This window comes from Nematostella vectensis, chromosome 11 (genome assembly GCF_932526225.1).
Source record: "Nematostella vectensis chromosome 11, jaNemVect1.1, whole genome shotgun sequence".
Taxonomy (NCBI): Eukaryota; Metazoa; Cnidaria; class Anthozoa; order Actiniaria; family Edwardsiidae; genus Nematostella; species Nematostella vectensis.
In genome coordinates this window covers 6,714,978-6,729,802 of record NC_064044.1, presented here as the reverse complement: position 1 = coordinate 6,729,802, position 14,825 = coordinate 6,714,978, and the positions used below count along the sequence as shown (strand labels likewise).

Sequence of the window (14,825 nt, the reverse complement as noted above, 5' to 3'; positions counted from 1 at the left end):
CAATATTGATGATAAAGAAATAACATTGTTTCCACCTTTATTGCTTTGTTTATTTGTAATAACATACGTTGCCATTATTACCACCTTCATTACAATTGATCATATTCTACTTTTTCATGAATTTCTCAGAATCAACAGTTAGATCCCGATAACTGGAACCACGAAAGCAAAATTCGAGAATAATTGATGAATTATAAGAAGGAAACATTTTTGTTATGCTGATTTTTTGGCATGAACACGAATTTATTGTTACATCTACAAACACAACAACACCCTCGGGGACGCAGGACGCTGCGGAGATCGGGGACGCACGAGAAAGAATGAGGAGGAAAAGACGTCCTTTTACTCTCTTTCTTTCGTCTTCGCGCGTACTCCCGCTTCCGGTCTCCGCGCCGCCCTTTGTCCCCGAGGATGACACAACAAGATCGTGCAACTTTAATAGACATTTATTTATTGATAAGTTAAGTAAAAACCGAAGGTTTATGCAATTATAAAACGAGTTTATTGGAAGTTGGGGTTATCAAGAGTTCAACTTATTGGGGGTGAAATTACGTTACACCGATGGACAAATGGCCAGAGGTTCGCGTTATCGGGGTCTAACTTTAGTCAAAATTCTTTTTTTTTTCATCGAATGCGGCGATTGTGTCTGAGGTTCGGTAACTTGGTTGATTTGAAGTGCTCTACAAAATAAACGCAAAAAGAGAGTTGATCCTTCTTATATGACTTTCGCTCCTCCAGCGAGCTCTATAATGGGAAAGGAAAAAACGCGCCTCTGGGGGTCGTGTTACTCATTTAGCAGGCGGCGGCGGTTACATAGCGCGTCGTTTGAAAGGTCAAAAGCACGTAGGGACAGACCTCGCTGAAGGAGCGAAACCAAGGCGAATACATCCAGTCAACGTATAAATACATGCTTTATTTAACACTAACAAGACATTAGACTTAATTTCGGAGTCAGATAATCCTATAGCCCGTGGTATATTGATCTTATTGACCTAGAATTTTTCCATCGAATTAATATTTATTAAACAGAGCTTTGAGAAAAGTTTTCATCGAAAAGTTTTGCGTTGTTCCTGAGTGGGCCAATCAACCAATGAGAGTGTGCGTACTGCAGCTAATCAGTCAATCAGAGCACGCGTAATACGCTAATCAACCAATGAGAGTGCGCGTACTACGCTATTCAACCAATGAGAGTGCGCTAGTATGCTAATCAAGCAATGAGAGTGCGCTAGTATGCTAATCAACCAATGAGAGCGCGCGTACTACGCTAATCAACCAATGAGAGCGCGCATAGCACACTAGCTGTGTATAGTAAAGCTACAGCCCGGCGCACACGGTGAGGAAAATTTCACGCGTGCAGTTTTCCTCACCGTGTGCGCCGGGCTTTAGCTGTGCGTACTATACATACCCCCCCCCCCCTAGTTTTCAGACTGGTCACCTTTTGAAAGTTGAGATCTTAGTTCCATCCTAGTTCATTCAATGTCCCATAGCCTGGAAGACTGCAAGCTACCAAACTGCTCTTACCTTTCGCTAGACTAACACTGCGTTTTTGCGACGAGTGTTACGTCATATTCCATGATGCTTGCAATTTCTTCGTCTGATTGGTTTAATTTCCGCAAGTTGCACACAATGGTCTGGTCGTGTTTACTGAGCTCAGTTGTTTTCGGGCACAAGGTGATAAGTGCATCAGCGGTCTCCTGATGGGAAAATACGGATGAATTTATTTCTATGATTCATCGCATCGCAATCAATAACCATAACTTTCGTCATCATCGTTATCATCATCATCGTTATCATCATCATCATCGCTATATTTTCAAAATTTATAAGGAAATGATTATTGTTTTCTTAACCCTTTTCAGACTGGGGAGGCTCTTTAAGCTCCCCCCCCCCCCCTCCGGGAAAATTCCTGTGCTATCGTAACATGTTACGTGTACTCGTACGATATAATTTATGAACGATCTTAGAACCTGGCTCCCGCTCATTTAACTAAAAGTTACAGTCCCTAGTGGAGACGGTAATGTTGGAAATCATCATCATCATCATCATCACCATCATCATCATCATCATCATCATCATCATCATCATCATTATCATCATTATCATCATCATCACCATCACCATCACCATCACCATCACCATCACCATCACCATCACCATCACCATCACCATCACCATCACCATCACCATCACCATCACCATCACCATCACCATCACCATCACCATCACCATCACCATCACCATCACCATCACCATCACCATCACCATCACCACCATCACCATCATCATCGTCACCGTCACCGTCACCGTCACCGTCACCGTCACCGTCACCATCACCATCACCATCACCATCACCATCACCATCACCATCACCATCATCATCATCATCATCACCACCATCACCATCATCATCATCATCATCATCATCATCATCATCGCCATCGCCATCGCCATCGCCATCGCTACGCCATCATCATCGCCATCATCATCATCATCATCATCATCATCATCATCATCATCACCATCACCATCACCACCACCACCACCACCACCACCACCACCACCACCATCACCATCACCCTCACCATCATCATCACCATCACCATCATCATCATCATCATCATCATCATCATCATCATCATCATCATCATCATCATCATAATAATACTTATCATCATCATCACCATCAACATTGTCATCATCATCATCATCATCATCACCATCAACATTGTCATCATCATCAACATCATCATGGGTTTTTCACCCTATGGCGGCCATTTTCACGTACCTTGTCGATTCCCATTTTGTCGGCGATGACTGTGGCAGAATACCCATCTGCACTGTACATGCATGCCAGCGATTTCTTGTCCTCGTTGTTTAGGAGACAGTTCTGCTGGAAACCCATCTTTTGCGCGATATCTTTTAGATTATTACGAAGGAGATCTTCTGGGATGTACTTAGAGCCGATCTAGAGAAAATATATAAATTCCTATTATTCTATCATAGAAGGATTCCATTACACCTGATTTCCTTTTCGGGGCCGCAAAACTCTATATAAAGTAATGGGTTTTAGGGCTTGTTTGGCTGTACTGCGCGGAGGTACAACTGCATCCTAAATAACTGCATCCTAAATATGTTCATATAATCGATGAATAATTCTGATGGGGCTGAAAAATGGTAGGAGAGAATTGCTGAGATCATCACAACCAAAACACAATGCGATAATGGCGCACGGCGCTAAATGGGACCGACCTAGCCTCCTCCGCATTTATTCTCACGGAAAGAGCGCTGCTAAATAACACAGTCGGGAAAGGTGGTTATAGTATATACAAACAAGGGAAAACATTGAATTGCGGGCATTTAGTCTATTGAGGACCTTTCCCGACTGTCGGGTATATAGCCACTGCGTTAAGTCCTGAACAGCTACCTACCCTACCTTTGGTTCACAAGCGTCATTGCCATTAGCATCTGCTATCCCTTGGGCCTCTTTATACAGTGTCGAAAATGTGTTGGCGCCCGTTTTACATCCATTGATTACATAGGGAATCATCTCTGACTACGAAATAAAAAGAAAAGTAAAACAGACAAGTTAATTAATATAATCAATAGGCCATTCCACCTATTAGCATGCGCGCGCACTCACCATGGGAATCTACCTCAACTACCAGAATGCAGAGCGCGCTTTTATAGGGTTACATCGAACGAAGCGCGTTGCATGCCGGTAGTTGAGGTAGGTTTCTATGGTGAGTGCGCGCGCATGCTTATAGCTGGAATGAAAAAAATGTCTTGTTGATAATAATGATGATATTGCGGATTGTAGGGATGATAGTGGCACTGGTATCAGTAATACTGACGGGGCTATCTCGGCTATAAATTGCCAAATAATAACAATAATGGTTATGATGATGATTGGTGACGAATTAAATGAACTGAATTGTTTATGATGACGGTGGCGGTGGCAGTAAAGTGGTAGAAAACATCAAAACAGATTAAACATAGCCGTAGCAGGCCTCGAATTATTAGGGGGAGAACGATACAGAAACATTAAGAAAACAATGAGGGGCACAACCACGCCCCTACTGGTCATTCCCTTATAATTTTTAAAAATATTGGGGGGGGGGGGGCACGTGCCCCCAGAGCCCCACTCCCTTCTACGGCCCTGTTATATAAGTACTGAGACTGATCTTTATTAATTGAACAGGTGACTTAGCGAATACCCAGGATTTGCAGGGGAGAGGCATGTACAGGCATAGTAATTATATTTTTGACGATTCCCAAGGTTGGTTCCACTAGGACGCAAGCGCAGACGGAAGCGCAACACAAATGAGAATCCGTCAAACACAAGCGCAACATAAGTGAGAATCCGTCAAACACAAGCGCAACACAAGTGAGAATCAGTCGAACACAAGCGCAACACAAGTGAGAATCAATCAAACACAAGCGCAACACAAGTGAGTATCCGTCAAACACAAGCGCAACACAAGTGAGAATCAGTCGAACACAAGTGAGAATCCGTCAAACACAAGCGCAACACAAGTGAGAATCCGTCAAACACAAGCGCAAAACAAGTGAGAATCCGTCAAACACAAGTGAGAATCAGTTAAACACAAGCGCAACACAAGTGAGAATCCGTCAAACACAAGCGCAACACAAGTGAGAATCAGTCAAACACAAGTGAGAATCCGTCAAACACAAGCGCAACACAAGTGAGAATCGGTCAAACACAAGCGCAACACAAGTGAGAATCCGTCAAACACAAGCGCAACACAAGTGAGAATCGGTCAAACACAAGCGCAACACAAGTGAGAATCCGTCAAACACAAGCGCAACACAAGTGAGAATCCGTCAAACACAAGCGCAAAACAAGTGAGAATCCGTCAAACACAAGTGAGAATCAGTTAAACACAAGCGCAACACAAGTGAGAATCAGTCAAACACAAGCGCAACACAAGTGAGCATCAGTCAAACACAAGTGAGAATCCGTCAAACACAAGCGCAACACAAGTGAGAATCGGTTAAACACAAGCGCAACACAAGTGAAAATCCGTCAAACACAAGCGCAACACAAGTGAGAATCGGTCAAACACAAGCGCAACACAAGTGAGAATCCGTCAAACACAAGCGCAACACAAGTGAGAATCAGTCGAACACAAGCGCAACACAAGTGAGAATCGGTCAAACACAAGCGCAACACAAGTGAGAATCAGTCGGACACAAGCGCTACACAAGTAAGAATCCGTCAAACACAAGCGCAACACAAGTGAGAATCGGTCAAACACAAGCGCAACACAAGTGAGAATCAGTCGAACACAAGCGCAACACAAGTGAGAGTCGGTCAAACACAAGCGCAACACAAGTGAGAATCCGTCAAACACAAGCGCAAAACAAGTGAGAATCCGTCAAACACAAGTGAGAATCAGTTAAACACAAGCGCAACACAAGTGAGAATCAGTCAAACACAAGCGCAACACAAGTGAGCATCAGTCAAACACAAGTGAGAATCCGTCAAACACAAGCGCAACACAAGTGAGAATCGGTCAAACACAAGCGCAACACAAGTGAAAATCCGTCAAACACAAGCGCAACACAAGTGAGAATCGGTCAAACACAAGCGCAACACAAGTGAGAATCCGTCAAACACAAGCGCAACACAAGTGAGAATCGGTCAAACACAAGCGCAACACAAGTGAGAATCCGTCAAACACAAGCGCAACACAAGCGAGAATCCGTCAAACACAAGCGCAAAACAAGTGAGAATCCGTCAAACACAAGTGAGAATCAGTTAAACACAAGCGCAACACAAGTGAGAATCAGTCAAACACAAGCGCAACACAAGTGAGCATCAGTCAAACACAAGTGAGAATCCGTCAAACACAAGCGGAACACAAGTGAGAATCGGTCAAACACAAGCGCAACACAAGTGAAAATCCGTCAAACACAAGCGCAACACAAGTGAGAATCGGTCAAACACAAGCGCAACACAAGTGAGAATCCGTCAAACACAAGCGCAACACAAGTGAGAATCCGTCAAACACAAGCGCAACACAAGTGAGAATCCGTCAAACACAAGCGCAACACAAGTGAGAATCGGTCAAACACAAGCGCAACACAAGTGAGAATCCTTCAAACACAAGCGCAACACAAGTGAGAATCCGTCAAACGCAAGCGCAATACAAGTGAGAATCGGTCAAACACAAGCGCAACACAAGTGAGAATCGGTCAAACGCAAGCGTAACACAAGTGAGAATCGGTCAAACACAAGCGCAACACAAGTGAGAATCGGTCAAACACAAGCGCAACACAAGTGAGAATCGGTCAAACACAAGCGCAACACAAGTGAGAATCCGTCAAACACAAGCGCAAAACAAGTGAAAATCCGTCAAACACAAGTGAGAATCAGTTAAACACAAGCGCAACACAAGTGAGAATCAGTCAAACACAAGCGCAAGCGCAAGAAAATTAAGCAGTTGCTTTCTCTTGCGCTTGCGAGAATCGGAAAATTACGTGCTTTGCGCTTACGCTTACGTTTTGACGGCCAAGGAAGGGAGGGGGTGGTGGGGGGGTGTGTGCCTGTGACTACTGAATGTAGTGTATTTATCATGATGATTTCTTACTTGGCTTGTGAGACAGCTGATACTGAATGGAACTTGGCTTAAGCCATGAAGCAGCCGGTTCAACACTGGGAAGACCTCATTGAGCGATGCTCCTTTGATGTTATCCATAAAGTATTGGATATCGAGGGAGACTAAAGCCTGAAAAATAAAATAGAATAAAATAAAACAGGTTATTTGTCTGTCCGTCCGTCTGTATAATTCTGTCCGTATGTCTGTATATTTCTGTCCGTCCGTCATTCTGTCTGGCTGTTTATCTGTCATTCTGTTCTGTCCGACTTTTAGCCCCAGGGGCGTAGCCAGGGGGGTAGCCTAGGGGACCCGAGCCCCTCTTCTAGCAGCAAAAAATACAGTAAATGTATGAGACATTATCTAAAATACAGGAGAAAATGGCTTGAAAGGGCCTTTTGGGTCCCCTCTTGTTCAAAATCCTCGCTACGCCACTGTGCCCGCGGATACAGGGGGGGGGGGGGGGCAATGTGTGAGGGAGGGGAGGTACTGTCCATGTGCCTTTGCCTGCTTGATTTTGCTGACGCGACAAATCCAAGTACAGTTTGTAATTTTCTTAGATCTATTTCACCTACCAAGAACCAATGGATCAGTTATACAGTAAGCCGTCTTATCTAGCCATTATCCACCCCCATTTTGAAATACTGGATACGCCCCTGGTCTGTTATGTGATTTGACCGTGCGTACCATCGAGTCGTCTCCAGCAGGCGCGATGTCGTCCACCATTTGTTTTATCGTCGTGATCTCCGCCATAAAGCCATCATCCGTGATTACATTATGGAAATCTTTATACGCCTATAAGAAAACAAACACGACTGTAGCAGGTTCATGTCCAGAAGCCATGTAAGACCAGGATCACCATCGGGGAATATTGTGAGAGAATGAGTAATTCAAAGAGCCCTCATCAGCCCTACGTATGTTATTGTTTTTATTATTCTATATCGGATGACGAATTATGTGGTTGAAACAGAAATAACTATCTAAAAACATTTTTTATACTTCATTTACCGAATTCAATAGACAAATCTCGCAAAAGCATGCCTAAATCAGTCGATGAAAATTGATGGTTACTTAAAGTGTGTATTTTGCAATGTTGACAATAGACTCATCATTTACAAAATACATAAGGAAATTGATGCTTAGTGGAAAAGCAAGAGCGCGAGAATACCTGTGGTTTGATGAAAACGAGTGTTCCTGGGGCCTATTTTAATAGCTTCCAATTGCATAATTTTGACAAAAATTACATAAATCGTATTTTTAGCTTATATGGTATGAAATTTCCTTAGAAATGACAAGGTAAAATAAATGACGATTTGACTCTAAAACAAATTTGCTTGCTATGGAGGGCGGAAAAAAAGGAGAAAGAAATGGAAAACAAACCTCCTCGACGATGTCGTTAGCTTCTTCAACACCTTTCAAGATGTTTTCATATTCAGTCATCGAAGCTCGCATTTGGTCACGCGCCTTGAGAGCTGACTCGGCATTTTCGGAGCATTCTTTTGCATTATCAATCACAGTCCACAGGTTGATTGCTGAAAGATTGACAATAATAGAGGCTACTACTGCTAAATTCTGAATACTGCCAAGATGTGCCTTAGGGGGGTAGGGTCCATCCTCGGGGACCCAGGGCGTCGCGGAGACCGGAAGCGGGAGTACACGCGTATACGAAAGAAAGAGGGGGAAAGACGCCCTGGGCAACTGTATGCTCTTCTCTTTAATGACGATGTTATCGTCAATAACATATCAGACTTGATACGTAGATTGTTATTTTGAAGTTTCCTTGCGAATAAATCGCTGTATCCATTTATCAACAATAACAAAGAGTGGGTGATCGACATTCTTTACAGCGAAATTTTTCTACCTGCTGAAAAATAAGAAAAGGCCGTGATCACGCCCTTTGCGATCTTGTTTCCTTTTCTGATAACATTGTTGAACCTGCTCTTGGTCTTTACGCGATTAGGGTGCAGTTGGAACTCGTTCTTGCGGTTACGGGCGATTGCTGCGGTCCTTCTGAGTCGGACGTTTTTATATTTCGGGGTTTTTGGTGGCTCTTGAATACCTAACTTGAGTGAAAAGGCCGCCGCCTTGAATAAAACAACGAGTCAATTCAGGAAAATAATAAAACCGATCGAATCAGTTCAGTCTGTCGGTCGGTACTTTTCCGATCTGGTATGTGTGTGTCAACAACAATCATCATTACCGACTTAAACATCATAACAATCATTTTTTTTATTGATTATTATTATTTATTATTATTATTATTATTATTATTATTATTATTATTATTATTATTATTATTATTATTATTATTATTATTATTATTATTATTATTATTATTATTATTATTATTATTATTATTTTTATTATTATTATTATTATTATTATTATTATTATTATTATTATTATTATTATTATTATTATTATTATTATTATTATTATTATTATTATTATTATTGTTATTATTATTATTATTGTTATTATTGTTATTATTGTTATTATTGTTATTATTGCTATTATTGCTATTATTGCTATTATTGCTATTATTGCTATTATTGCTATTATTGCTATTATTGCTATTATTGCTATTATTGTTATTATTGTTATTATTGTTATTATTGTTATTATTGTTATTATTGTTATTATTGTTATTATTGTTATTATTGTTATTATTGTTATTATTGTTATTATTGTTATTATTGTTATTATTGTTATTATTGTTTTTATTGTTATTATTGTTATTATTGTTATTATTGTTATTATTGTTATTATTGTTATTATTGTTATTATTGTTATTATTGTTATTATTGTTATTATTGTTATTATTGTTATTATTGTTATTATTGTTATTATTGTTATTATTATTATTATTATTATTATTATTATTATTATTATTATTATTATTATCGTTTACCGTTTTTATTGATTATTGATTATTATCGTCACCTCTACACCACCATCATAATCGTCATCACTACCATCATCATCACCATCACAATTACACTACCATTACCATCATCATAATCATCACCACTACCATCATCATTACCATCATCATTTATAGATACGAGATGTCAATCACGAGCGCCCGAATAGCCAATCAGGAAAGAGATGATGCAATAACAGCCATGTGGTCCTACAAATGTCCCAGAAAAAAGATTTTGGACAAGCAAATAAGCATTTTCCGGTCAGCATAGAAAGTGCTAGCCCTGTTTTCTTTGACCGAATTTGAGTTGGGACTCAAATTGCAGTAAAAACAAGTACTTAAAATTTACTACCTAGAAACGAAAAACAAAAAGGCAACCAAACTACATACAAGAGCAGTGTAAGTCCTACCATTTAACCTGTGTTTGATATTATACCTAGGCTACTTTAATTACACTTACGAAAGAGACTGTCGTTTGTATTTTTGTTGTAAATCTTGACGTTTGCCGATAAAACTTGTAGTTAGAAGTCAAGCGTTGACAAAAATAGCTTTGAAAACACGTAAATACATAAACCTACCGAAGGGAGCACCGCTTTATTTTATCATTTCCAAGTTTTCGTATTTTGAGCTGGATTCGTGCCGTTTCCATTCAACAACCAAACTCTTAGTTATATATTCTATGTTTCTCTACAAGATTTTAACCAAGCTTGGACAACACGACAAGTTTCCATCATGTTAGGTGACCGTGTTTTATTTCCCAAGTCGCAAGAAAACCTCTATAAACGTCTATGTTTAAGATAAATCCGAGCAGGACTCATACAACATGTTGTACGATGTGTGGGACTTTTGTGGGACATTTGGGTTGCAATTCGCTAGCTACTATTTGCTGCTTTCTGATTGGATATTCGTGGACGCGTTGGATCTATGAATTGTCACTACTATCATTATAATAATTACCATCATCATTACCCCCCACCACCATCATCATCATCATCACCACTATCATTATAATAATCACTATCGCCATCATGTTCCCCACCACCATCATCAACATCGTCATCATCATCATCATCGTCGTCGTCGTCGTCGTCGTCATCATCACCATCATCATCATCATCATGACCCCCACCACCACCATCATTATCATCGGCATCATCATCATCATCATCATCATCATCATCATCATCATCATCACTAGGCTGTTAAACTACCCTATTCGCTTCTGAAGCCTGGATCTTTGCTGCAGTCCACGAGAATACTTTCTCTCCAATAGGCATTAATAAGCCAAGCAAAGGGCCACCTATCTCCATGGCGTCTTTAATGCCACTGTTATACATCTCTTCTACTTCGATATACGAGACGAACTCTTGCTGTCCTTCCTTTTGCTTCATAAACATCTTCAAGAACAAAAAACGGGTAGACACTTACATTATATCATGTACAGCGAAGCGGGATGGTGGTAGCATACTAGATGAATAAACGTATTGTATAATCCTTTGGATGAAACGCCTCTGTGTATGATACAAAATAGCTAACTAAATGGGTAACCCGGAAAACAAGGACTAGTAACCGCAAATTCAACACTCGTGGATACGGAACTAAGTAGTGGTGAAACAAATAACGTGTCGTTCAATAAAGAAGAACCTTACATTTCGTATAACCAAAGATGGTCATAATACTGGTCATGCTCTTCCTAGTCAATAAAAGCCCTCGTTATGGGGCAACCTTAAAGATGACTTTGAGTGAATATGCGGGTACTCCAAATAAGTAATTCATAAAGGTGACCGCAGTTAAGAAACACGCGACATTTTTTGGCTGAATTTTCTTTAATAATGGGCGCAGTCACAATAAGGTGACGATATACAAGCGATGTGTTGTCCACATTCCTCCCCTTCGCCACCTACTGTCAATTTGTAAGAGCGAAGCCCCACCAGATATCCCAATCAAGTGCCCCCCGATCTCTTCAGCTTTGAGGCCACAGTACGCCCTGCCAAGCCAACTATCTACACCCTTCCACCTCTCATCAATAGTCAGCTTTGCGGTCGCTACCCTAGAGCCACGCCCTGCCAAGCCAACTATCCACCCCCTCCCACCCTCATCAATAGTCAGCTTTGCGGTTGCTACCCTAGAGCCACGCCCTGCCAAGCCAGATATCCACCCCTCCCACCCTCATCAATAGTCAGCTTTGCGGTCGCTACCCTAGAGCCACGCCCTGCCAGGCCAGCTATCCACCCCCCTCCCACCTTCATCACTAGTCAGCTTCGCGGTCGCTACCCTAGAGGCACGCCTGCCAAGCCCCCCCCCCACCCCTATCAATAGTCAGCTTTGATGTGACTTCGCTAGAGCCACGCCTTGCCAAGTCACCCCCACCCCTATCAATAGCCAGCTTTGATGTGACTTCGCTAGAGCCACGCCTTGCCAAGCCAACTATCCCCCCCCTCAACCCATCATTAGTCAGCTTTCTGGTCACAATTCTTCACGCGCCATACTCACTTCAACTTTTGATCTGCTTTGCTGCAGGGATGCGTTAAGTTTCGGTGCTAAGGTGGATAGGAAACGCTCCTGGGCGCCGTTTATACGGTATATCTCACTGACGATGTTCTCAAACTCAGCTATACCGCCAGCGAGTCGATCTTGTTTGTTCTTAACTGAAAAAGGACACGATCTCAAGTTGGCAATCATTTTCTTTCGTCGTTTCGATAGCTCTATAAAGTATCAGACTTCATGGTTACTGAAGCCAGGGCTGAAACGATTATATGGATCAAGGGGCTTTACCCCCTTTACCTCCTAAAAGTATAAGCAGATGACCAGAAGGGGCGTGACCCGCGCGTGCCCGCCAGGTCTCTTATTGTGCTTCCCCCCAGTATTTCGAGGCCTGTTATACCCCATCACCATCACCATCAGCATCACCATCACCATCACCATCACCATCACCATCACCATCACCATCACCATCACCATCACCATCACCATCACCATCACCATCACCATCACCATCACCATCACCATCACCATCACCATCACCATCACCATCACCATCACCATCACCATCACCATCACCATCACCATCACCATCACCATCACCATCACCATCACCATCACCATCACCATCACCACCACCACTAAAATCACCACCATCATCAGCACCACCATCAACATCATCACTATCATCACCATCACCATCACCATCACCATCACCATCACCATCACCATCACCATCACCATTACCATCACCATCACCATCACCATCACCATCACCATCACCATCACCATCACCATCACCATCACCATCATCAACATCATCACCATCATCAACATCATCACCATCAACATCATCATCACCACCATCAGGATCATCCGCACCTTCCAGCTGTCGGTCGTCTATTGTTGCAGTTTTCTTGACAATATCTGCTTTGAGTGTTTGGATCTCTTCGTTCGCCTGGCAGGCATCCTTGTGTGATAGGCAGCATCCTTTCATCGCGTGTATCACGGCGCTCGCCAGAGCCACGAAATTCGTTGTGTGAGAAAACACGTCTGTGCCAGCCTTTACGACTTTGAGCACTTTAGGGAGCCATGTGGGAGCCGTGACTAGAAAGATGTTGTTGTAAGTTATACAGTGTTAAGCGTACGACTCATAGAAAAATTTAATATATATATTTAGGCACTGCCTAAAAGCGGAGCCTGCAATGTTTCCCCACTTTAAACTAGGGGTATGTCCCCATCAACCCCCTACCCCAACCCCGACAAAGCCAAACTTTAGGAGGGACATAACAACAGGATACCACACTTTGATTTTGCTTCAGGTATCCCATCTCCCTAAAATCAACCCTATCTAAATATAAAAATAAAAATACATGGCTTATAACTTTTCCTATTATTATAAATTATTTCCTCCCATTCTCCCCTAGAGAACACCCAGAACAATGACACTATTAGTAATTTTTATTGACATTACTCAGGATACTTTTTTCATAAAGAGAGGGATTATTTGCTGTCCATGGTTCGGCAACCATGGACAGCTGTTTCGTCCTTATTAGGACTCGTCAGCATGGCATAGCCGGTTTTCCTCAGTTAAACTTCATCGGCAAAAAAACCGCAGGGCGACTTCGACTCGAACGAAGTGCTTTAAACTACAGCTTAGATCCATGTGGGATCTAGAGCTGCGACCGGGCTAGCATGATGCCAATTGTGCGGATCACGCATGCGACCTTTGCTAGTTAAAGCACTTCGTTCGAGTCGAAGTCGCCCTGCAGTTTTTTTGCCGATGAAGTTTAACTGAGGCAAACCGGCTATGCCATGCTGACGAGTCCTAATAAGGACGAAACAGCTGTCCATGGTTGCCGAACTGCACGGGTAATAGACTGTGCTAGCGTCCCGTCTTGGCCCGACTGGTGCCAATGTGTGTGTGCTAGTGTGCTTTTAAAGACAACATTAAGTTACGTTAACGATTTTCTAAACATTATTTATGTCGATATATGTTCCTAACGCAAGCTCGTATCGTTACTGGACCATCTGAACTGCTAACACGCTGGGGCCAGACCACCCCTCCAACGCGTCTCTGAACGGTGGGTGAACAAATCCAAGATGGCGCCCCGAAGCCCGTAAAGAATCACGGGAGTTTTCAGGCTGGATTTCCTTGGCAAAATGAGTTGCTTTTTGAGGGGTAACACGGGGACTGGGTACGATATGGATTCATTTGGCGTGAAATGACGCCTTGAATTATTATATTGTACGATCTTAGTAATTAAACGCGAATAAAACGCTTACATCGTTTATCACTGGCTTGCACGCGGGACTCCTGTGGTATGAGTTTGTCTGTGAAGGGACGGAAAGTGCTATCAGCCTCATGGTTCGATGTTTTTTTCATAAAAAATAAGATTTGAAAATTAACAAAACCAAAAATAACATATCATATGCAAGTTGACACATATATGTCACATATATGTAACCCCGTCCTGGGTGAAATTCATCATGGGTAATATATGTAAACCTTACCTGCTTGATGGCCAGCAACCTTTCTCTCTGGGTGATGTGCAACACACCGCACATGTTCGAATTCCTGGAGTAGAGCCAAAAGGCACAGAAAGACCACCAGGCGAGAAGACATTTTGCTCTGTTCAAAGGTGAGACGTGCGCTATTTCAATAAACCTTGGATATCAAAACGCGCTAGTTTATCATCTGTTTAATCACTTCAACAAAGTAAAAGCTAAAACTGTGCTGGACTATTAAGCTTTCTCTTGGGACGGGATTTTCGGCGAGCACCGACAAATAATTTTAGTACACT

General features: G+C 42.1%; 1 protein-coding gene across 1 annotated transcript; it reads right to left on the bottom strand.

Annotated features, from left to right (window-relative positions):
- Window positions 1-20: 20 nt before the first annotated feature.
- LOC116615354 lies at window positions 21-14,650 on the bottom strand. The gene is made up of 13 exons (XM_048734624.1): window positions 14,536-14,650; window positions 14,308-14,355; window positions 12,904-13,128; window positions 12,034-12,188; window positions 10,752-10,937; window positions 8,479-8,701; window positions 7,998-8,149; window positions 7,305-7,412; window positions 6,612-6,749; window positions 3,434-3,553; window positions 2,786-2,965; window positions 1,522-1,694; window positions 21-680 (listed from the first exon to the last, which is right to left on the bottom strand). The coding sequence occupies exons 1-12, from the start codon at window positions 14,645-14,647 to the stop codon at window positions 1,533-1,535; spliced, it is 1,809 nt and encodes a 602-aa protein (XP_048590581.1). The 5' UTR covers window positions 14,648-14,650; the 3' UTR covers window positions 21-680; window positions 1,522-1,532.
- Window positions 14,651-14,825: the final 175 nt, after the last annotated feature.

What these genes read in the sequence shown, in the direction of transcription:
- LOC116615354 (XM_048734624.1), bottom strand. Translation starts at nt 14,647, where the DNA reads ATGTCTTCTCGCCTGGTGGTCTTTCTGTGCCTTTTGGCTCTACTCCAG. An exon ending in AAAGCAGATCAAAAGTTGAA is followed by an intron (nt 10,938 to 12,033) that starts GTGAGTATGGCG and finishes TTGTTCTTGAAG; the next exon opens with ATGTTTATGAAGCAAAAGGA. An exon ending in CTTTTCTTATTTTTCAGCAG is followed by an intron (nt 8,150 to 8,478) that starts GTAGAAAAATTT and finishes TCAATCTTTCAG; the next exon opens with CAATCAACCTGTGGACTGTG.